Source organism: Oreochromis aureus, linkage group 13, assembly GCF_013358895.1.
Source record: "Oreochromis aureus strain Israel breed Guangdong linkage group 13, ZZ_aureus, whole genome shotgun sequence".
NCBI classification, from domain to species: Eukaryota; Metazoa; Chordata; class Actinopteri; order Cichliformes; family Cichlidae; genus Oreochromis; species Oreochromis aureus.
This window is the reverse complement of record NC_052954.1, coordinates 30,501,837-30,527,527: the sequence shown is the minus strand read 5'-3', so window position 1 is coordinate 30,527,527 and position 25,691 is coordinate 30,501,837. Positions and strand designations below refer to the sequence as shown.

Below are 25,691 nucleotides of genomic sequence, written 5' to 3'. Positions count from 1 at the left end.
TCGCAGCAGATGCCCCCCCTCCCCTCCCTCCCCTCTCTGAGCCTGGTTCTGCCGGAGGTTTCTTCCTGTTAAAAGGGAGTTTTTCCTTCCCACTGCCACCAAAGTGTTTACTCATACGGGGTCATATGATTGTTGGGTTGTTCTCCGTATGTATTATGTATTATTGTAGTGTCTACCTTACAATATAAAGTGCCTTGAGGCGACTGTTGCTGTGATTTGGCACTATATTGAATTGAAATGAATTGAATCTGTGAAACTAACATATGAAACAGCTGGTTGGAGCAGGAGTGATAGAAAATAAAGAGTAACTGTACTTCTAATAAAGGGATTCTAACACAGGACTAATATAGGAAGTCCAGTTGCCTTCTTTTTTTTCCCCAAGATCTCAAAACTACTGTGATCTGGATGACTGAGAACCTACACAGATAGTAGGAGGGGTAATTTCTCAATCACATGAGGTCCCCAGGCAACAATAATCCCATCCAAAAAGGGCTTAAGACAAATCAATGTCAGATACTGTAATGGTAAGTACTGCACTCCTGAAAGATTAGACATCTTTAGTGAAATTTACATTGAAAAAGAGCGATTACATGAGTCACTACAGTATATGCTATTTATGGAATGGAAAGTGCTCCTATGTGTTTTGCATGTTGAATTATTTATTGATACATTTTTTTTTTTTTAAAGTCCGTTCATAGTTTTGATGCATCTGTAGGAACAGCTCTACTGAGGTTAGTGGTTTTAGTTTAATATCCTGCAGCTGCTGTAATAGTAATAAAAAACCTGATTCTGTTTTTCACAACAGAATCAGTGAATTTACCTTCAACAAAATGGACAGAGCTACGGTGACATCACCAACTGGTTTTGGGCTCATTTTAAAGCCTTAACATCAGCATTTTGGCCAATGCCATGTTATTGGTGCTTTGACCCAGAAGGGTGGAGTGCTATGTTGTTAACATTAGCAAACTATGCTACAAAGCTGCATTAATACACTGTGGAGGTGTGACACAAACACACATACTGCTATCAAAGTAGTTGGGAATTTTAATATTGTTTAATATTGCTCATTGTGCAAGAGTTAGTGGCCAATGCTACAAAACACTTTAGGTTCAAATGAGTTTCAGACTCAAAAGAAAAAGATGAAGGATTCGGGAAAAAGATCTGATTCATGTACACCGAACAATGGTTTCGAATAAAACATATGCCTCAGGATATTTCACTTACAGATTTAAATGACTATAATGTTAGAAGAACAGATGTTTCTATTGTGATATAACAAAGCTCTGACACAGTACGATGAGTGCGTCTGCTGGAGCAGACTTGATCCTAACACAAACTGCAGCTACAGGAAATACAGCAGGGAGAAGGGGTCAGAAAAAATTACTAAAGAAGGGAATTCTCCAAAACTCAGACAAACACTGAAACAACCCACACACCACAGCACAAACACATGATAGAATGTAATTGTTTTCAGGTCAGGGGTCAACCGGCTAGTCAGAACTGCAATTACCAGAGAAGAGAGTGAGAGAAAGGACTGGAAGGGAGGAGTAAAAGATGAGAAGAACAGGAATGACATAAAGAGGGCTCCAAGGACTCCAGTGCTACAGTCCAGTCATTATGAAGGGACTCCAGTGGCCCTCTGGGGACAAGCTTAAGAGCTGTGACAGCAGTGGGCTGCCTTTGATTTCCCTAACCCTGAACCAAGGGCTGCTTGTTAAAACGTGGAATAAAAGAAAGTGCTTTGCTAATCAATACAGGAAGGTAAAAGGAAAAGGAGAAAAAGAGAAAGGGATGCACCGAAAGGGGGAAAAAAAGGAAATGAGTACACAGAGAGTACAGAAGGAAAAGGAGATGGAAAAGAGCAGCCGAGGAACTCTTCTCACTTAATCTTCATCAAGGCTGCAGGGCAGTGGAACTATGGTTCATATTAACTGAAAAAAACAGTCCATCACCGGGAAACTACTTTATAACACAGAGACCCTGATAGATACTCATACCTATAGCAGCTGAAAACAGTAAGTGGAAGCTTTGGAACTTATGTTTGACACAGACTTCAGGCAGTAATGATGGGCACCATGTTGAGGAAGGCCTCAATGTGGTGCCCATTTTAGGGATTTTTTTCTACAAAGCCAAAGAAGAATAAATTGTTCACTCAAACCAGCAATTGGGACCTTTTAATTATAAAAACTAGTTCATGGAAATGCTACAACATTGTTAGACTTGTTTGTGTTTCTGGCAAACTGATAACTTAATCACACCGAGAAAAGCAACAAAAACAAAGGGATCAGTATTCAAGATATCACTGAACAGAGTGACTGTTTGCTAATATCCAGAAAAAGTGAATATGCATAATTAATGATCTATGATTAATTGATAATTTTGATAATTTGTCAACCATTCTCTGTCTAAAAAATAAGTGGGCTACTACAGTCATAAGCCCTACTATGTAAAAGTCGTTTTAGTCTATTAGGTGGGTGCCAGGCAATGTGATGGCATCATCAGTTATCATAACTGATAATGTTTTGTGGCTATAAATTAGATACTCATGCAATTAAAATGGCAGCACTTTTATTAAGTTGTTATACATGCATAAACATTACAAATACGCCATTTAATCTATTCATAGGTGGTTGCTAGGCAGCACAATGTTGTTATAATACCTGATCGTCAGAAGCCTAAGATGTACCTGTGTGTCAAGTTTGGCTGCTGAAGTGATTGTGTAGGGGAGTTAGCAGACAAGCAGAGAGATTTTGTGTATTAAGATCCAAATCAAAAGACTATTTTTATGTTCAATATATGCAAAGTATTTGAGTTTAGTCACTACTTTTTTCATAACAACTACCAACCTTGAGGAATATAGCAAGGGTATTTCAGTTAAGTACATATTTCATCTGCCCAAATGTTCTTCCAAATATGCATGTGGGAAGCATAAAGCAGAGTAAAGTATAGAGCAGCAGAAAGAAACCTGTAGAGCACTAAACAGGCACCAGTACCAACACATTTGCCAGTGATTGAGTCAAATACAGCATAAAAAGGAGGTGTTAGACTGAAGTAGGGTTTCAAAGCGGCTTGCAGATGTACAGTATCTGGAGGCTTTACCAGTCTGCTGATAGTGGCTGGCTGTGCAGTCATCTTATCTATTTGTATTAGCTCACTTGACTTTAATATATTCACTGGCCTGGCTGAACTAACCCTATGCTCGAGTTTAGTGTATTAAGAGTATTAAAAGAGGAATCCTACTCCACACCTAAGTGCTATTCATTAAAGTAATATTAATAGTCATTTAAACTATAAAACCAGCTTAAGTACAGTATATTTAAAAACTAAATTCTGAAGTTATTTGTAAAATGATTATAGAAATCCATTAAAACAACCAATATGATGGGAAATATTTCTTATACCTGCACATACATATCTACTGTACATCTGGTACAAAAATAAATAAATATGCTGAAACTATTTAATGCAACTCTATATTAGTTTTAGGGTTAAAGCTTTATAACAGCCCAAAGCAGTGAGACAGTGCTCAACTATAAAATGAAATTGAGAGTTGCTTATGAAGCATATAGAAATCATGTACACATGCTAATATCAGCATGTTAAATGAAAAGAGATGTGTTTACAGCGCACGCTCCCTCAGTATTTGAATATTCATAAGAACCTAATGACCAAAGTGAAGCAGTTGCCAAGTGCTGCTTCCACCTACATGTTATGCAAATGAGTCCTGCTCTACCATATGTGTGCACTTGTTAGGAGAGCTCGCAGATGCAGTCTTCTTTAAACAGGTGCTTAAGGCACGTTCCTGCATCAATCTACAGCTCAAACACCAGCAACAAACTGCAGCAAAAAACCCAAATAACAGAACAGTCAGGACTTCTCTGTTTATTTCAAATATTTGAAATATTTCATTACAATTGAATATTTCAAATATTATCTCTGAATTAGAAGTTCAAACTGTTCAAAATGTCTTGAGAAAATCTTTCAATTGACTTAGCTTTACTAATCAGATGATTGATTAAATACATTGATTTTGATCACTAAATGTTGCTGTTATAAATGATAGGTGACCATTTCTCGCACACGCATGCTACACATGTATCTATTCTGTAACCAACCTAATTTGTCTTGATGACTGCTGATGACTTCCTGTCTGGTTACATGCGCAGTACCGTGCCTCTCGACTTCTCTTCAAGCCTATGAAATGCGATACTGCTTCAATGATATGCATCAGATAAATGTGCTTTCAATCCTCCTTTGGTGTGTGTGTGTGTGTGTGTGTGTGTGTGTGTGTGTGTGTGTGTGTGTGTGTGTGTGTGTGTGTGTGTGTGTGTGTGTGTGTGTGTGTGTGAGATGGTCAGACAGTTAACCATTTAGGCTTCTGTTTTAATCCAATAATGGATACTTTGCAACTGACTGATCAGAGAGGGTGTCTGTGTGTGTGGCAGATATCTGATTAGAAGAGGCATCCTTTTCAATGATGGCAGGCACAGACGATAAGTGACCGAGCACTGCACGGCAAATCAAATTATCACAGCCCTGAGTTCCTCTGCAACAAAATGGCTGCTCACCTCTGACAGAAGGCTTTTAATCAACTGGCATGTAGGCTGCAATGCATGGAGCGATGCAGCAGGGAAGCAGACGCTACAAAACAAGCTCTTTTTCAAGCTAATTTTCCTGTCATCGATTCCAATTTAGTGTTTTTGAAAAATATAAACACACGTCTGTTAATTTAAGCAATATTACAAAGCCTTTGCTGTTAAAATAACTTTTTCTGCTAAATTACAAACAGAGATGTTCAAATTAGACACAGTTATGATGTTGAGTTATAGAACTTCTGGCTAAATTAGTTGTTCTTTCAAAACAAACAAATTAAAAAAAAAAAAAAAGACGGAGAGAGAAACTGGGTCATGTTCCAACAATGTTTGTGTGCCCAATCAATAAAACATGATTTTCTGATTAGAAACAAAACCAGGCCAGTCCTACTTTATGGGAAAAAATGGTGTCAAATGAACAAATTAGAGTGATGGTCTGTATTTTCTTGGGATTTGTTGCATCTGTATTTGCAGATGCAACATATAATTTTATTATCTCTGACTTAAGTTTGTTTAATCAAAGAGAGAGAAATTTGGCATTTGCAAAGTGTTGGATATCTGAAAAAGCAGACACACACACATTTAATGGAAACCCATTATGCAATCTGCCTCCTTCGTGTTTATATTCCTTCACCCTGAAACTATCCTAATCAGATTCCCGAACAGGCATCTGAGTAGGATGCCTCCTGAATGCCTCCTAGGTGGGGTGTTTCAGGCAAGTCGTACTGCGAGGTGGCCGGGATAGACCCAGGGCACTTCAAGGGATTATATCTTTCGGCTTGTCTTGGAGCTTTCTCAGTTTCCCTGCAGAAGAACTGGAGCAAGTGGCCACTTGAAGGGAAAACTGGGCATCTGCTTAGACTGCTGCCCCCACAAACTGGACCCAGATAAGTCACAGAGGATGTATATAGGTACCGGTGGATGGATGGAGTTACATATGACATAAAATACATAAAAATATGACATGTGTGCAGAGGAGCTAAAGCTAAGGTGCAATATCAGTGAGCTAATTAAAATCTGTTCGACATCTAGCTCTCAATTCTCAGCCAACATCAAGATCCTGTGAGGGAAACACTGTAAGGCCACAATAATTTGCCACAGATATTTTAAATATTTTTTACGTAGGTTGTTTTTGAGTTAGAAAAGGTTACATGTAAGGTTGTACCCTGAGTCTGTGTAACAGCTTCTGAGTGACAGACTTCAGTCCACAGCTGGCCTGCAGTCTTATCGGCCCAGGGCTCAATATGAAGTCGAGGAGGAGCCAACATCGAAGCCATGTGAAGTGAGACTGTGGATCATAGTGTTTGTTTGTGCTTCACTGCCACAAAAGATAACGTCACTTTTGGTGTCAACTCATGTTGCCAGAGGTGCACACAGCTTAAAGGTCAAACAGAGTAAGCCAGGTTAACTTTACCAGAATTATATCTTCCTGCAATGTCTGTAAATATAGTGTAGCACCAGCTAAATTTATTAGTTAATCACTATTGCTGGATCACTGCATCCCTTACATTATAAAAGCCAGTGCATGTGAATGAGAAAAACAGTTTTTTACAAAGATATTAGGATTTTTTTAATTAAAACAAAGAGATGGGAGCTGAAGGAGCTCACAGCCCAAGGTTAGAGGGGTGGCCTTGCAATCATTCCCTCTAGCAAATTCTACATTTCCTGACAATCAAGCAGGTACCTCTAGATTTGTTGCTTTCTTCTGTTGCCCCTTTGTGCCGTCACTCCATTTGCTGTCCTGTGACTTGCATGTATGTGTGTGTGTGCGTGTACCCAGCTTTATTAAATCAAACATATCAGGCCAGGTCATTATCAATTCTCAGGACAATTTCTCAAACTCGCCCCACTCCATCGTCAGAAGCCACCAAGGTCACAGGACCGGACGCCGCGTGCTTCTCATGTTACACGCAAGCCTGGCTGACATGGTGGTGAGATAGGCTTCCTCTTGGTAATTATCATATCACCTTTCCACCGGCAGATATATGGAGCTTTGATAATGTACCATTAATGGGAAATGCATATGAGGGGAGCGATCGATGGACAAATGACCCATAATGAGGTACAGAACACTCTGCACTAAACTTTGACATTTACACACACCAAACGACTCTGATAACACAAGCCGACTGGGGTTGAGTTACTGATCCCATGTGCGCTTAAAATGTACTTTATACATCAAACCCTCAGAAAGAAAGAACAATTAGTAGTTAATATGGCGTGCTTCATATCATATTCAGCAGTGGGCTGATGTAAAAAAAAATTAAATAATGTGATAAATAAATAGGTTTTTTTACGTTTAATTTCACATTTTTCTTTTTATTAGGTGAATTAGGTGAGGAAAAGATGCTTTTTTGTTTTAAGCTTCTTCTGTGCTGAAGCTCAGTCAATTCAATCCTAACAGTAACAGTCTTTTTAAGAACATTAACAAATACTTTGAGCTTCCTCAAATAGTATCAACGGTAGATTAATTGATTTTAACTACTTTATTCCTATTGTTAAATCTTCATTAAGGGTCTTTTTTAATCAACTTATAAGCAGATAATCATGCACTGATAACAAGGTTTACTACGATTCTCAAAGCCCCCCATTTGCAGTAAGCACTATATGAATGAATGAATTAACAAAAATTAGAGCTACTGTAGTGTTGCATGCATCTCCTCATCCAAGTCTCCATCCTCAGCTGTTTCTCGACCTGCTGTCAGTCTTCCCCAGTCTGTCAATTAAAATGTCTCCACTTCCTCAGCACTGGACATTGTGACTGTAAGGTAGTCTCAACATCAGTTAGCTATCCTACCCGTCATCACTCTGCCCTAATTTCTCCATTCTTTCACTTCTTGACACCGTTCATCAGCCCACACTCCAGAACCTGCATGACAGTCATTTTAAAATATCACCACTAAAAGTCTACTTCAATTTAATGGATCATAAGGCTGGAGTGTGAATATTCAGTGTGTGTGGCTGCCGCCTGGAGATTTAATCCGGTGCTGCATAATTGATGGAGAGACACTGGAAAACTCACAGATCATTAAATGTGATAGCAGATTTGCCAAACACTTTTCAGAATAGTTTATGCTCAATGTCCTGTCAGGGCTATATGTTTTGCAGGAAGACAGCTCCTGAAAACTGTGAATGATGGTGATCATCATCATGACGCATACTTTGTGTTTTGAACATGTTCCTCTGAACACTGTTACTGACTCGCTCAGGCACACGTTTCAACACAATGGCTACGAAGTCCTTAGACATTATATTTCCCAACACTTTAAATCTTCAAGAATCTTTAAATGATTGCAACTTAAATGAGTCCATCCAAAAACTGTTTCATTTGGATTTGTAATGAGTAATTAATAGCTTCTTTTGTCTTACACACAAGCCCTCAGAGAGCAATATTGTAATATTGTAATAAACTTTTGTTTTGTTTTTTTTGTTTTTTGTTTTACTTTTTATTGTTTTTCTTTAGACATTATACGGTAAGGCGTAATAAACTGTAATTGTAATAACCTTTTGTTTCCTGAGCCAACAGAACAGACATTTATTTGACAAAGACACTTTCCTTTGGAAACTGATGCTTGTCAAACTCTTGGTTTGCATATCTGCAGCATATGGTGTGTGAACAAAGCATATGAGGTAGACAGAGTCCCAGTAGATGTCAGATAATCAGAAACAAAAGAAAAAAAATACATGTTTTTACTTTTGTGAACTTTTGGTCTCTATGTGGTTAAACATGACAGAATGACTCAATCATTTCAGATTTTGCATGATGTATTGCATTTCTCATTAATTGATTAAGTTTATGATTCCCAAAGCTAAACTGATTTAAAGTGTAGGCAGAAGTTATTCTTTCCAATAATACTACATTCAAAACATAATTGAATACAGAGAACTTGTGCAATGCACTTCTATAGATGACTAAAAAAAATAAAAACCACTGAACAATGAACCTTCTTTTCTTCTTTTCTTGTTTGAGATCCAAACAAAGTCAACTTCAAGCATCCTTTCTGTTACATCACACTTTATCTCAAAAAACACACATCTGCATATGAACAGTGAGAATGTGTATTCAAAAGACAAGGTTTTAGTACATGAAGCTTTAGTTTTGTGGTTGTAATGAGCTTGAGTTCTATTGACCCTTCATGTTTGAGCACTCTCACCAGGTGGCAAGCAAAAGAGCGAATCCATTTGCTAAAATTTAGTTAAACCATCAATTGTCATCGGACAAAACTTTTTGATGTTCAGGTCTGCCTGATCTGCTTTCAATGCTTACTAGGAAAAAAAAATTATGCAATAGGTTTTTTTTCAACCTCTTGGTTATTGTCCTCTGCAGAAAATATAAAAACATGTTTTCAATAAATTCATAATGGGAAATGTGGTTGTCAGAAATGGTGGGGCTGAATCGTCGTCTTGCCAATACATGAGCCAACCCACATGGCTGTGGTGCAACTGGGTCAAAGGGAATGGTGGCGGTTACTCATGTGCGTTTCATTTCATATGCCACCCAGAAACTAGTCCTGCTCAGGAGATGTTCCCGATGTAAATCCTATTGTAGGCCCAGTAGCAACAAAAAGAAGCACAGACTTTGGGTCCACATCAAATGCAGACACATGTGACGGTGCTGATTAACCTTCCCATCATGTCTGGGTCAAATCTGGGTCAAATCTGACCGATTTACAACTTAAAACACTAAATATTGTGTTTTACATCTGATTGCTTCAAGGCCTTATGATATCTTCCACACTATGCACTTGAACATATAAAAGAAAAATGTGCTCTCAACACACAGTAGAACTGTGACTGTAAGATATAGTATATTGTGGCATGTTGGAGCAGCTAGTTATGTCCCATCATGCCTCAGGAACATGTGTTGCCAGTTAAGACGATTAAACTATACTTGCATTTGTTTTGGCTACGTAACTCTTATGACAGTTCCTGTTAATTTTCCGGTGTAAATTCACTGATAGTTGTTGTTTTGATAGAAAGAGATGTTACACCATGAGTGAGTTCACATGTGGGGTTATTGACCCTCTGAAGCACAGTGTAACACAGTGAACCGTTCAATTAAAAACTCCCCCTTCCTGCTTGGGGTAGAATAACAGGCTCAACCTTTGGGTGAGTTCTTTGTTGTTAAGATTCCTCACCTTGCCACGATATCGTACTGAATGTATTGATGATTTAAAGACCCGATAATGTAGTGGGTTCACAAGAGCAGTGGGAGGATGAAACGGGAAGTTTTGGCTCATTGCTGCCTTTTCAGGTTAAATTTGGAGGACTAGCTGATGAGTTCCCAGCATGCATCACAGTCAGTCTTCAAAATTAACACTATCATAATAATTATCATCATATCCAGTATCAATGGCAGACTAAACTGAAGAAATTATTGTCCATTCAAAATAATTGCAATAATAATCTCATACACCAGAGCTAAAACTCAGAATCAGAGTTGCTGTTTAGTTTCAGTATTTGTTTTAATCTATTTAGTAACACATTTCTAAACTGCTGATATTTAATGTTCAGAAAATGTATCACAATACAAACAGAAAAATCTGAAGGCATGTCTACATGGCTTACAGTCAGTTACTAAGTCAAATGAATATGAAGTCACAGCATTCCCAGCTCTCCTGCCTTTTCACATCCCTGCATCCCCATGTAACCTTACCTGGATCTTGATTGGCCAGCTGAAGTTGGACACATACACGTAGAAGGTGATGTTGTGGTGAAGTCTGAAGTTGAACTTTTCACTAGAGAAACTGTCACGGTGCTCTTTAATGTTCATCCTCGCTATGATGGGCATCTCCTCACCTGAGATGGTTCCAGCTGTGAGCAACAGAAAAAGGTTAAAAAAACGAATAAGATTTTTCTTCTATTTTGACAACAACCACTCGTGGCTTGTGGTGATAACTGTTTTCAATAACCAGTTTTCAGCAAACATGACAAACGCATTTATTAGCAAGAAGTTCATAACAGTCCATGAGAAGAGGTAAAAGGAACCAAATTTGCCTCCAAAGTCAAAAACATTCTTGGATGATAACTTTGTACCTGCATTTGTAAAAATACATGGCCATGCATACGTAAAGCTGTTAGCAGCACATTTCAATGATATTAAATGGGACATAAGCTCCCTTTGGTTCTGCAGCATTGAATTTGTTTCAGGGCCACCTAGAGGTGGAGACCAGGACTTGTTTTTAAGAAGAAGAGAGGCTGTCTGGATATTTATATTAAAGACAGTCAAAGGACTGGAAAAAAAAAGGTTTATGTAGTGTAATTTTATAGTTTCCTATAAATGTTATATAAAAAATATATAATTTAGTTATATAAAAAAAAAAACAGATGAAAAAGCCCTAAAAAAAAGAAAACAAAGATTTTTTCTGGCGTAAAGTAATACCATTTCTTTAAGTCACCATAAAGCACCTTGAGGCGACTGTTGTTGTGATTTGGCGCTATATAAATAAAATTGAATTGAATTTGACAAATTGTTATTTGCATCAGTTTACATTAGCCAATATCCTCTGACTGGATGACTGAGACTTTGCCAGTAACATATAATTGCTTTTGTGGAGTTCTTTCCACCAGCACACCTGTCTCTCCTGTGTGTAGATATTTTGAATGAAATTGATCAGATACATTTCATAATAACTCAAATCACAATGGAAATTACACAGATTTTGACAAAACATTGGTTATAAAACAGAGACATATGAAGACCGGTCTCATGTCAGCCTGGAGATTACAGCTCGGTTTTGCAGCGGTAAAAAGCTTTTTTCTCCTTTTTTCCTACTTCATACTCAGCAGCCACATGAGATCACCACAATGAGCTACCCATCAGCAAGGCTGTTTTCAATCCGAATGTCCTTGTAAAGATAAATTTAAAACAAAAACTGGTAACTGGACAGGTTGAGCGAAAACAGCGTGAATTTTAAAATGCCAAGGCGTGCCTTTCATCTCAAGCAGGCAAATTAACATTCACAGCAAAAGCATTATCATGACACCTTGCAGTAATTCACAGTGAGTCTGTAAATTCCTCGCAGCACTGAAGAGGTCTGATTTCAGGATCCTTCGGAGCATTATCAGCAGTTCTGTGTTAATGGCTGAGTTTTCAGATGGTGTGAATAATATATTTCCACCTCCTGCTTTATCGAGGGCCATTAAACACTCTGCAATAGTCTGAAGACAATCACACACACACAAGGCGCAGAGTCCCAAAATGACTAGGCTGTGGGCCCCAAGATCCCAAGAGTGAGAAAGTGCTTTTATCTTAATTGGAATCAGGAGGGAAAACGTCTAAAATACCCTAATGCCAAAATTCTGAATATCCTTCTGATGTGTTTTGTCAAGAGGGGGAATCCCTGCGAGGCAAGCAGGAAGTGGATCTGACCATTTTTGGACAAATCCTGACTGTGCGATAACATTACAGACTGACAGCTAAATAAGACAGTTTTGGAGACAGACTGGACCACTGTATCACAGCATAGACATAGTAGAGAACTGACAAAAGATTTCAGTGGAGAGATGTCTAAAATGAAGGGAGTTCTTTAAATGTGTCTTTAAGGTGTTTCCGATTAGATCTATGCACAGTGTAAACGTGAGCAGAACTATGCTGGCAACAAAGCTAACAAGCTAACAGGAGAGTCACGAGCATGTCTACTGCCCAGGGCTCTGCGTGACTAATATATATATTTTATTAACTCAAAAAAAGAAATGAAAGGAATTAAAAAATAGTTAGCTGAAGTCCTAATGCCAAGCACACACTGTGCTCACAGAGAGTCCTGAGTCGAGCACTAATCAGCTAAAATCAGTAACATTACTACTACTTCTATGTTAGCCCTGTAGGCGCTTTGATTCTTTTATTAGGGCCTTCATGAAACTGCTCTGTTTATTAAAAATGTCCAACAAAATTAATCACAGTTTTTCCTCTTAACATCTTAAATTGCTTGAAAACTCTGAAATTTGCACACATGACTAAACTGGTAAAAAAAAAAAAAAAAAATTATTAAAAGTACCACTTAGAAAATTTAGTTGCAGGCTTTTCACATCCATGCACAAAAGTCTGCAGCCCCAAAAAAGCCTCGTGCCCTAAACCCCCCACCCCTTTGGGTTTTTTTTTTGTTGTTTTTTTAATTTACTGGGTAATTTTGGCACTTTTTTGGTTACAGACAGAGATTGTACTTTAACAAACCCCTCACCCACAGTTTATCAGATCAACATAACATGTGCTGCAATTTAAAGTTGAGTACAGTTTAATTTCCGATACAACACATTTAATAGGAGGTACTGAAAATAAGTACTGAATAAAGAATAAGTTCACCAAATTATTATTAATAATAATAACAACAATAATAGTAATAATACTATTATTTTATTTATAGGTGCCATTTGATTCTGATTAAGGAAAAATGCCACTCAGATGTGCAGTTTAAAATCAGCCCCCAACTTGACCTGGCTTTAACAAACTGGTGATGAATCTGGGAGTGATACAGGGCAACATGACATTGATAGCTCAACTGTTTGAATTTCTTCTTTCTGGACACAGTCCCAAAATGTTTTGTTCCAGCAGTCGTCACTCAAATAAACAAATCATAGCTTTTATTCTGAGATAACATTGCGTGGATGTTTTTTTTTCTTGTGGTATGTTCATCTTTTTAAACCCCTTACTATCTGCAGATAAAATCTGTGTATAGGTACAAATAAAGGTACAGGTAAGTGGATATTGATGGCCTTGTTTTCCATTATCCATTATTATTAAAGTAGATAGAGCAAGCTATATGTAACGCTCATATGCAATATCGTAACGGGGAACATGCCTCGAGATATCTTCATGTCCACATTAAAGCTATTTGATGGGGCACAACCCAGTGTGTGCGAAGGAGCAAACATTGCTACCTGAAGATTTCTTTTTATTTATTATTTAATAGCAAGTGGATGGACAAGCCAAATTACCTTCAAGCAAATCAAGCAAAAGGAACTCTTTAAGAATAGTATGAATAAGTGTCTGTGCATCATACCGGTTGAACTTAAGGACCAGGTGATGTTCAGGTTAAAGTTGTTTGAGGCGTTGATGGACATATCCAGGTTTTTGTTGGCCTGGAAGAAGAAAAAAAAAGCAAGGTTGTGTTACTGGGCTGAAGCATGAAATCAAAGCTTGGGGACAAACGTTTTTTTTCAAAGGTAGGTGAAAGATGGAGAACCTTAGGGACAGACCTAAGAAGGAATCAGCAAGAAACTGAGGCTAATTTTTATTTCTTTCACATCTTTTTTTGGTCTATGTACAAGTTTTGCAGTTCACGCTGTTGTTGGACACCTTCCCCAGGCTATTTACAGTACTTTAACTTGCTTTCCTTCAGCCAACAGAAGAACTATTTGCGAAAACATTTTTAACTTGAGCAGACTCGTCCTGGCCTCAACTCGTGTCACCTAGGGCAAATCTGAATCTGCTGGCCTCTTTTTGCATCGTTACATTGATTTTGTCTCCAGTGTTACCACTCTGAGATGTATTTCAACACAGCTTTAGGCACAGAGAAGGAAAAACAGGTCAGATAAAAGTCAAGAGTTTAGACGTCTTCCTTAGTCTGACAACAGATTTTTACATTTGGAGGATATATGTTTTATAGATCCAAAGCTGTACACTGCCATAACATGCCTTCCTCTGTCTTTGTTTAAAGGATAATTATTTTTTTCATTTTTTCTACTATTTATAAGTATTGTTACAATGTCGGATGCTGATATGGAACATGGGCAGAGTTCATGAGGTCAGTGAATATATAAATAATCCCTGTAAGCAAGGGCACGGGGATTATACTGCTCCAAGCACATGATTTCTCAAGTTTTTAAACTTTTGTGCTGATCTGATGTCAGCTTGGAAACTTTCTTATAGTTGTCATAATACATGCACTTCTTTTTGTAGGATAGACTGCATATGAAAGATGACTGCCGGGTCTAAAAAGTGAAGCCAGTGTAAAAGCTTGTTAATTGAGCATTTGCTCTAACAGCCACCAGAGGGAAACTCTACTTGTTGCAAAAAGAAACCTATAAGAAAAAGAGCGTTCAGCTCCACTGATCTATCATTTAAGTAAAGTCATAGTGAGATTACGGTCTCAATCATTATTTTTAAGTCTTATTGAAAACTACATGACCCGCATTTTGCAAATTATGCTCCCATTTAATGGAAATGGATGAGGAAGAGGAGTGTATGTCTTGGAGCTAACTTGGTTTCTTACTTTAACTTTCACATCCAGTTTGAAAAGATGGCAATGAAAATGACAAATTTCCTACTTTAGCCTACAAGTCAGGATTTCAGTACCAGTATATGACTTGATGGTCACTATGACCAAATTTCTATGGAACGTATGGTTTCCAGTAGCCAACCAGAAAAGCTGTGGTGGTGGTGGGCAGCAATCATGAAGGATTAGGATCAATTTTAGACCTTATTTATTATTATTTTCATTTTATTTATTTTTTGGGAGGAGAGAGAAATCATCCCCTGCTAGCCACTAAAAAGCATGCAGGCTTATTCCCACATTTCCATCAGTCTATAGGACAAAAACATAAACTGTATGTAGCTATGGATTACACAAAGTTAATGTACTGAAACTATATATTTCAATTAAATTTATTTATATACCATCAAAACAACAGTCACGTCAAGACCCTACAATAATACAAAGAAAACCACAACAATCATATGACCCCCTATGAGCAAGCAGTTTGGAGAAGATAGGAAGGAAAAACTCCCTTTTAACAGGAAGAAACCTCCAGCAGAGCCAGGCTCAGGGAGGGGCGGCTATGGGTTTAACAAAAAGGAAAGTTTTAAGCCTAAATCCTAAAAGTAGAGAGAATAATGAAAGCACAGAGCTGGATACAAGCGTAACAGGCCACTCTTAAATACTAAAAATAATTAATGAACCTTAGCCTCTCTTCACATTACCTGTTCAGGTGTTGCCATAAAGTTGATGGCAGTGTAGTAGCGGTCATCTTCCTGAAGCAGACTGAAGGTAAACTGGTAATCGATCAACAGGTTATCTGATCAAGACAAAGACAAACAGAGGCACAAAACAGAAATGAGAAGTCTTGCGAACAAGCCAATCTTTTAGCAGTGAAACATTTTTAGGTATTTAGCTGCCTCTGATTTCAATAGTTTTCTCTTCAAGAATGGCATTACAAATAAAGGCTCCATCCTGCCTCATTTTATTGACGTCACCATCAAACACAGATTTATGAAAGTAAAAACACCGGAGGCACTGACGGTGAGTCGATATTCAATTAGATGAATAAGATTACAGTAGTGGAGTTTTAGTCAAAGATCTCAATCAGTGACAAAATAAACAAGGTGTGCATATTTGAGTAAAAGCACAGCCACACATGTATTTTATGAACCCGAACATGGCTGCTTTCATTGTGAATGCCAGTCTTTTCTATAAGCAAACAGGCCAATCGATCACTACAACATGGGTTAGAGTTTAAACAATCATGTTCTCTCAGTGATTTAATAATTTCTGAAAGGAGCTCCTATTGAGCGTCTCGAGGCAGCTCTTTGTCAGCGAGACAATGAGCAACGTATGGAGAGAATCACAGTGATTCAACATCTGGATGGACAGCAGGAGCGACGCTGGGTCACCTTGTCTGCCTGTCAGGAGGGGTAGAAGGGGGGGAGGAAGGGAACTCTGAGGAAAAGAGAGAAAACACAGAAAGAGGAGAGAAAGCAGCTGTGTGGCCATGGGAGGATAACTGGTTGAGAGGATAATTTTTTAGTTAATCAGTGTAACTGCTGCCTGCTAACCCTTCAGGGGAATCCAGGTGTGTGTGTTTGTGTGTGCACGTATGCACATATACAAGGGAAAATAGACTCGGGCACAACTTATTTTTAGGTCAAAGAAAAAGTTCATAGTTTTACTCTTTTTCTCCATAGTTTTTAACAATCTGCCAGAGCAGTTGTGTATTGTATTTCAGCACCAAATCTATCAGATAATTACCAGCAGGGAGACTGACATAATACATACAACACTTCTTTTTTTTTACCCAAACTCACATGCAAATCACAACACAAAACATCAAAGTCTTAAAAATGAACCAGTGCAACCAAAAAACCTTAAAATCATGATGTAACCAAATAATTGTTTTATTTTATTCTTTTTTTTTGGTTGTTTTTTGATCCAGGTAGTTAAATGTGTAACAATACCACAGATACCTTTAGTTTTTCCAGTAGCCAGTGAGACAGGAAAATAATATATGTGAGCTAGTGGTTTTCTTATTAATGACCTTTGGGCAAGACTTCAATCCCACTGTTTCCTACCCTTTACTGATTTAATTAGTTGAACTTGGAATAACGAACTTGAATCTGTCAGTGAAGGTTTTCAGTCAGAAAAGTCAGAAAAGCGTCTGGACTTCTTTAAGAAGTAAAGAAGCTTTTCGGATCAGAGATGAAACATCTTCAAGGAAACTTGTAGAAGTCCAGACGCTTTTCCTCAGAGCATTCAACTTGAATTTGGACAAAGTCATAGGGAGACAAATCTGGCTAATGAGGCAGGTGTCTGTTGACTTTTCAATGTACTGTGTGCCTGCACACAATAGCACAAACCACACTTCTGGTGGTTTCTACCAAATGTTCTCTGTCACATGCCTCAGGTCTTTCCAGGAGAACACCATGTTGACAGTCGACATAAAAGTTGGGTCAGTTTGACACAGATGTCGATGATGGCTTCGGTCAGAATGGAACCTGCACTGAGTAAAAAATAGTGACCACGCTGAAAGCTGACAACGTTGGAGAGAAGATTGAAAAAACTTAAAAACAGCTAAAAGTTTTGATTTTTATGGGCAGTGGCAGAATTTGAATTGATATAATATTTCTGCTCTTTCACAATTTCATATTCAATCTTACCATGTGACAAAAAGGGAAGGAAGTTAAACTGTTTTTACTGAAAGCTATTTTGTTACATTAGCAGTTTAAGCATTTTTATAAGTTGGCTGTAAATAATATGTAAATAATAATTTATACATTTAAAACTGTAATCTTTATTTTTTATGATTGTTAATGCCTGCAAAACTTAACATTAGATAGTTCAGTAAAAAAAAAAAAAATTACTTTTTAAAACAGTCACCTCAAGGCGCCTTGTATTGTAAGGTAAAGACCCTACAATTTAAAAAAAAAAAAGCCCAACAATCAGATGAATTTATATGAGCAAGCACTTGGTGACAGCGGGGAGGAAAAACTCCCTTTTACAATGTATTGTAAAAACAATTTATACTCTGGATTAGTTAATGAGTTTTTTGCTCATTACCGACAACAGCAAATAAAATACTGACTGCTGCCAGCGCTACCCCTCATCCTACTGGTAGATACGCCTATGGTATCAAAATCCCACATCTCCTTGATATAAAGTTATTGCTTTCACAAGATTTTCAGAAAACTTGACCTCTGACTTTGAGGTTGAAGTCACTGAGATTTGAACTTATCCAAGACTTTTAGCAGATACACCTACGGTATCAATTTTAAGCTCCTACGTTGCCTTGTTCTCGAGTTATTGTATTCAGAAATGTATGTGTTCAGGCTCCCCACCTACCCGCCCTCCTGCCCAGTGACGACAGGACCCCATCAGCCTTTTACAGCTGAGGGGTAAAAAGGGGTTTGTAGCCCCACAGCACATCTGATGCAGAGTTACTGTGTGAATGAAAAAAAGAACCGCCAGTGCTGTCGCACGTAAAATGTGACACTGAGTGGCAGGAGTCAGCAGAGATGCTGTGAAAGCTTTCAAACGACACAGCAGAAAAACTTTGTGTCACTCGCTGTAAAAAAAGAAAGATGTTTAGTTACTACTTTCCTTTCAGCTGTGGAATCCTGGGGCGTCTCCAAGACGAAAGCAAATTATGTTTGACAAACAGCCCTGTTTTGTTCAGCCTTCATGGCAAGTTAGCCCGAACAGCAGATATCATCAGATCAAAGACAATATTTTTCCTTAACATCTTTCCCGTCCTCCCTCCCTTCCAGGCAGACGTGCACTGCTGCTGCTCAGTTGTTTATCCCATAAGGGTCGTCAGTACAACTTCACAGTATTTGGTTTTTTTTGTCTTTTTTAAACTTTGTAAGTAGGATAAGGACTTTTATGCGTGTGTGCATGAACCGAGTATTCATGTATTTACCTCTCAGTCCTCACATCCAGTATGTACATTTCCTGTACATGGATGGTTGCATGCATCTTTGTTTGTTTACATATTTGTCTGTATGGTTAATCAAGGAAACAAGTAGGAAACAAAGCACTAAAACAATTTCTGCCAGTCCCTCTGTTTATTTCCAATATGTTTGATTTCAAGCCTAACAAGAAGAAGAGCATCATGCAGGTTTAAAAGTTCGTTTCATTTCAGCTAATTACAATTCCCATCTGAGAAATCTGACAGCAGTTAGACGATCTCAATTACAAGTGTGCATGTGCAAATTCTCACTCCGAATGAATCGTATCAATGTGTCACTAAAGGTATTAGCACCCCCCACAGCAAAAAAAATTAAAAAACAACTGAAAAAGAAATAGTCCATGCCAATTTCTCAGGTTCACAGATGGATGATCTTATTACCATAGTATGTAAGCTGATTCAGCCTTCATGAAACTAAACACTGTGATGAGAAATGAGAAGACAGATGAGGAAGCCCTCACCCAGAACATAATCTGATATTCCAGCAGTCTGTTTCAAATAGAAATTCAAAACAAGCGTGAACTCACCTACAATGTCAGGCTGTCACAATCTCTTGCTGAGGTTTCATTTAATGCTTGTTAACAACTCATTATTTCCCATTTGCAACACTTTCCTGACAGAGCACAGGCCAGATATTACAACATCACCTCACTGAGAAAACAAGTTAAACCTGGGTGAGTAAACACTTGGACACAATGGATTCAATATCAGACCCGAAAGGAGCTCAAGGTGCTTAAGGTAATACATGCATGAGGTCAAGTGACCTTGATCTCGTAGAAGCTCACTGAGCCTTAACAATACAAAAATCAGAGGTGGAAGCAAGTAGCAAAGTGCACAATCACCAGTGTTTCAGATGCATCCAAAAACACTCAAATACATGTGAAAATACATAATACAATACATATTAAAGGTGGTGATATCATAGAAAGAGTACAACTACATGATGCGCAAAGTTCTATATTCTAAAAATATCACACCATGCTAGCTCTACTTCATCTTACTTCCTCAACAATGTAACGCAAAATTCAATTCAATCAAGTTTGATTTATATAGCGACAAATCACAAGGACAGTTGCCTCAAGGCGCTTTAAAACAATGAAAACAAGTGTGTTTTTAAAGGACTGGAAAAGAGCCATCATTTTTTTTTCAATATACTTTGCAAATAAAAGACATTAAGTAACAAACCTTTTGGAAATAAACTTTTCCAAAAGTTTTTACCTGCATTAGCTTAACTAAAAAGTGATCGACTTCCAAGGTCTCATTTTTCGCTACAACAAAGCAATTATTACTATTATTGATGCCATTTCTGTTAATGTTAAATAATGCACATGGACATGTACTTATACTCCTATGCAAAGAATAATTGTTGTAATTATATTATATAACTATAAAAAAAGACTACACAGGTAACATTCTCCATACAGTCAGTTTTCCCAATACTGTTAATAAGCAAATGTCCATGATGTACTATTAGCAAATTGTCATATAAAGATACTCCATAGGACTTGTATATACTGGAGCCTAGTACAGCATAAAAAGTTGTGTGCACTGTAATCTCAGACTGTAATTAAAATGTTTGCACTGTCTAGTGTGTATATCCTTCCAAAATGTCACAGGCTCATAACTATGTATCAAACTAAGTGAACCTCAGTGAAAGTGATCTAAAATAAGTCAGAATATTTAATAGCCTGTCAAGGGTAACTATTGGATTGCAAAAAAGGTTTTTTGGCCTGATAGGACCAATTAGTCTACGTTGGATAGTTCAGACAGACTGCCTGTCAGCGAATATTAAGGCGTCTTGGACGGACGCCACGTCGTGGCCTAATGAACGGCCTCGGCCAGCAATGCTGTTGCTCCCTGATTACTGCCATGCAGCTACTTTGAGGTTTGAAGTGGCTACAACATTCTCCAATTTATATTTCATTTGTCTTTGATGTCACATCACCACAAGAACAAATCTAGTGATATCTAGAAGAAATGGGGATATGACAAAGTAACCGTCCTCAATATTCTCCCATCACCGGTTCATATTATAGAAATTGCATCACTATTCAGTCTCGTTTGTTGGTGTCTATCATTAATTATCCCTTAATCGTGAGTGTGATACTGTCAGTAAACACGGGAGCCACTTTGTTCGGCCTGACTAGGCTTTCCCAGCAGGCCTGAGGGTAGCAAGCGCCACTGACTGTGGAGTGACTGATGTTAGCTTTTAATTCAAGGGACTGCTGTTCTTCCCAATGGAAGTGGTGGGACACTTGGTGGCCATTCCTAATTAGACGTCCCTTGTAGCTGACTGTGATAGAATGTGACAGTGGTTCATTAAAGCGTTGTCCTGGTGATGCCTCCTCATAAATGCTAGTCTGACTGGGGGCAAACTCATTAAATAGCAAAGTTGCTTTTCATCAATGATCTGCTGGTTCAATATGACAGTGTTAACTGAACCAAAGCATTGCTCTCTGCTCTCCATCCCCAAGTGACATGAGAAACTCTGCCATCACCAGTCAGACGCTCGCATTCGTCAGCCTGAAAAAAAGATTTCATCAAGAAGAATTTTTGATTGTTTCTTTACCATACATGTGCTGTAAACTCTGTGAAAATTAGACTTCTAGGACAAAACTTTGCTCTCTGTTTGCATTATAAGATGCAGTGCTTAAATGATAGAGATGATATTATTATGCCTCTGCGCCAGGAAGGAAGCTCTGGCAAGAGGCATCAGATTGGCCATTCATCAAGTTTTATATTCTTTTTCTTTAACACTTAGGGGAAATTTCTTCAAATTTTGCACAAGGATGGATCAATTATATTTTGAAGCAGGTCACCTTGAGGTGACTGTTGATGAGATTTGAAGTGTATAAATAAAATTGAATTGAATTTGACAATAGGTTGGTGAAAACCACCTTGCAGCTGCATTGGTCGTTAGCAGATTGCCTTGAACACAGTAGTAGTGAAACTGCAAAAAGTGCAACACAGACCGGAAACAAACGTAAAAGCTGTGCCATTTGAAGTGTGTTGGCTACAGAGATGTTTACAACATTCTCCCTTTCAAGTTTGCATTGCCTTTTCTCAGATTTTACTACCACTTGACTAGTATTTGGTAAGTGTTTGTAGGCAAGTTGGCATCTTCCTTGCAAACAGTAGGTGACCATGGCAATCTGCTAGTGACCAAAACAATCACAAGGAGGTTTTTGGTTTACCAAGCAACAGGTCAATTTGACTATATGGCAACTTCCAGGAACCACTCACCAATCAGACGGGAATTAGACAGCAACCCTCGGCAAAATCCCAGTGGTTGTATCACATCCAATATGCTGCATTTAAACACATTAAACAACCCATGTGCACATGATGTCACACAAAAAGAACCCATGTGACCATGATGTTGTACAAGAACAACCCATGTGTGCATGACAGCCATAAAAAAGCAAACCTCCCGCAGCAATGTTTAATTATTTGTTTAATTCACTGCAGTTTACCAGAAGAGGATTTCTGAGTTAAAACTGTAGATGACTGAACGAGCTTTCAAGCACCAGTCCATCTTCCTGAAAATTTAGGTCAAACTTAAGATTGAAACAACACATAATGTCCAGTGATCCTGTTTACAGCTGACATTGAAATAGTCTGTACAAATGAGTAAGAGGCTAGCAGAGGCAGAGAGACAAGGGAGCAGATTGCTAAACATGTCTGATTCAGAGCAGATGCCAAGGGTGCTGGACTTGTTATGACACTCAGCTGTTAGACCTTGAGTAGCTGCTTGGTTTAGATAATGGCTTGCTGCTCACCTTTAAGAAGTTTGAGGTGAGTACTTAACCCCTTTTCCTGGACTTCTGATGCCCTGTTAAGTATTTTGTGTAAGGGTTGCTGCTCCTTAGCGTAGATGGTCACTGCCACATAAATCCAACCTTTTACTCTGCAGAAGCAGCCAAGAAATATTTTATTTAAATGCAAGTATCATGTACACTACTTATGGCTGTCCCTTAAGAGGCCAGTTGTGCCTTTAATCCCACCCCAGACTTTACTGGCTTAAACCTCTTAAGCGAAACAATGCTTGCAATAAACTGAAAAGGTAAATATCTCTTTGAATGTGTTTTGAGTGAAAATTTCAACCCTGTTGTGACTACAGTGATGCTAACTAGGTGCATCAACCTAATTCAAGGGAAAAAGGAGGGTATTGAAGCAGCTGTGACTGCTCTTGTACACAAAACAATCTTATCAAAAGCTATTTTATGACCTATAGTTAAATAAAGCAACCTCTGGCCGTTGTGTACACAAACTCGTGTGAGTCGGTGCAGACAGCTTTAAATGTGGTTTTACAGTAAATCTTGCTGTACTGGATTATGGAAGTTTTCTGATGCGTTTATTATTGGTGTATGTTAACTTGAACTAGGATATTTTCCTAAACCTCACATAGTATATATATTTCTTAGGCAGTTAGCACTGTTACCTCGCAGCGAGGTCCTGGTTTCAAACTCAAGCTAGGGCCGAACATTTCTCAGTGGAATTTTCATTTTTGTGGGGGGAATTTCTCCATTGAAACATGCTAAACTTATTTTTGTGTCACTATGCCTTTGACTAAGGTCCTGGCTTATAACTAGAGGTCCACAGGGCTGCTGGGTAGTTCCCCTGGCTTCTGTTTCTCATCCTAAAGAAGTGGCTGAAAGCAGAAAATTGAATTTCTGTATGGGGAAATTACTAACATTTTCATAACCAAGTAGTTTTCTTTCCTAAGCCTGAAAAGCAAGTGAAAGCAAAAAAAATTTAGACATCAACTCAGTGCTTCCATTTGCCAATATAAGATGGGGGAAAAAAAGAAGAAAAAAACTGTATCATCATTTTGATTTGAGAACTTGGGAGTTCTTTGTTATTTACACAAAAATGGAAAAATAAGCATATAAACTGGTTTCTTTTTGCACTTTATAAACATAAAGGTTTAAATACACATCCTTTGATTACTCGCATGGCTAATACTCGCAACACTGGCTCCTTAGATTCCAGTTAATCTCTCTGCTGTCAGCTGTCTGACAGCTTTTCACCATTTCTCCACATCAATAGACATCCACAGGTGGTGCAGCTTTACCAAAATTCTACTGTAAATCTGTCCAAATCTCCAGCACAGGGTGTGCTTCCTCTCATGTACTCTGCATGTAATTTCACATGATGGAGATGAAGCCTCTCTTATCAGCAGCTTCCTTCCAATGACATTTAAAGCTAATATTGACCTCTCCCACAATTGTAGCTCCTTTCCTCAAAGTACAAGGAAATAGATGGCTTTTAAATCTGTAATTTATACACTCGCTCTCTGCATGTGTGCACAGAAAAGGCTGCGGTGTGCTTTCATGCGTGCATAGCCGAGTGTGCTTGCTCTTATTCAAACAGAGCCAACTCCATTTCATAAACAGCAGAAAAGATAAAACCACATTAATGACAGAACATAATGGAGTCGAACATGCAGCACCTAGGTGCAGCCATGGTGATATTAAGGACCCCTGTACATACACACTAACAACACTTAAAACTTGCACCTGTGCATTTCTATGTCTGACTATATATATATATATATAAGCATTATCCAAAGCTCTTCACACTACTGAGTAAGGGCATTGCATTGGTGCCATCTAGTGCCTTCAATCTTTAGTCTTAAAGCCAGCAGACTGGATAAAAATATACAATCTATTAAGAGTCAAATAAAATAGCAATTGTTTCAAAAGCAATCACAGGGGTAATATTATCCTTCTGGCCTATTGAGCATATATTTACATATTTTCACATATTTACTTATTTGTAGTAGTGTATTTATCCACCTAGGTCAGCTTTGGTGTGAGATATTGAGTTTCTGGGATACTCACTGTAGAGTGTCTGATTTGATTTTGACATAAAGGAACTAAATGACATTTGCTTGCTGGTCAGAGACAGCTGCAAGACTGGGACAAATCAATTGGCAGTGTCTGGGGATAAAAAGCAATTAAGACAAGGTGGATGAACCAAAAAAATAAAACAAAAAAACTGCTGTTCCTTAAATGGCCACTTGAGGCAGACTCCAAAAGCAAGTCAGTTCCCTGGACTCCCACGTTAGAATAACCCTAACTCTGCAGAGGAATAAACATGTTTACAACCCAGTGCAAAAATGTTTTAGTACCTTTAAAGGTACACTGTGTAAAATATGACCACTAGATTTCAGTAGATTGCAGATTGCTGTGAACTAATTTCTGTTTTCTTACACCTCCCCATTAAAGTGTATAATCCTATAGGAAAAAACATGTTTTAGTAAGCCAAGAGAGATCAGAAGCATTAAATGCAAGTCTGTACTCCATAACGGCCACATAAGGACGCTTCGCATGTCTCCATAATGCTGCTGCTGGCCGACGTGTTTCAACATATTTGAATAATCAACACTTAGCAATAAATCAAGAATAAATCTGATATATGTAAATTAAATATTTTATATTATCAAGTCTATCACTCTAGAGCTCTACTTCAGTTCAGGAGATGAGGCTTGAACTGAGGAGGAAGATTTTTTTATCCAGGTGCCGGTCTCATTATCTTTTTCTTTCACATTATTACTTCTTTGGATAAAGGGGACCCCTTCTCAAATAATAAACATAGGTATGATCCTTCATATCTTGAGTTTGAAGGTGCTAAGTATCTGACCAGTCTCCAGCCACATACATAAAATGTAATTTAGTGGAACGAATTTGAATCACAGATTAATTCTGAAGTTCATGAGAATGCATCATTTTGCTGGAAGATGTTACCACACACTAATCAATGTATATTACATAGCCAAAAGTATTTGCTCATCTGCCTAAAATTGTCCAAAAGGTCTTGGAATGCTAAACCATTAAGTGTCTGTTTCACTGGAACTAAGAAGCTGAGCCTAACTCTTGAAGAAGCAAGCTCAAGCCATAACTTCCCCTCTACCTCACTTCA

The 25,691-nt window shown here is 38.1% G+C and overlaps 1 protein-coding gene across 3 annotated transcripts in view; it reads right to left on the bottom strand.

Moving 5' to 3' along the window:
* atrnl1a (attractin-like 1a) overlaps positions 1-25,691 on the bottom strand; it is a 342,376-nt gene that overhangs the window by 150,338 nt on the left and 166,347 nt on the right. For all 3 annotated transcript variants that reach the window (XM_039621670.1, XM_039621672.1, XM_039621671.1), the window contains 3 exons: positions 15,511-15,605; positions 13,592-13,670; positions 10,249-10,406 (listed from right to left, as the gene is read on the bottom strand). In XM_039621670.1, the coding sequence (XP_039477604.1) occupies positions 10,249-10,406; positions 13,592-13,670; positions 15,511-15,605 (332 nt within the window). The remainder of the gene's footprint in view (positions 1-10,248; positions 10,407-13,591; positions 13,671-15,510; positions 15,606-25,691) is intronic.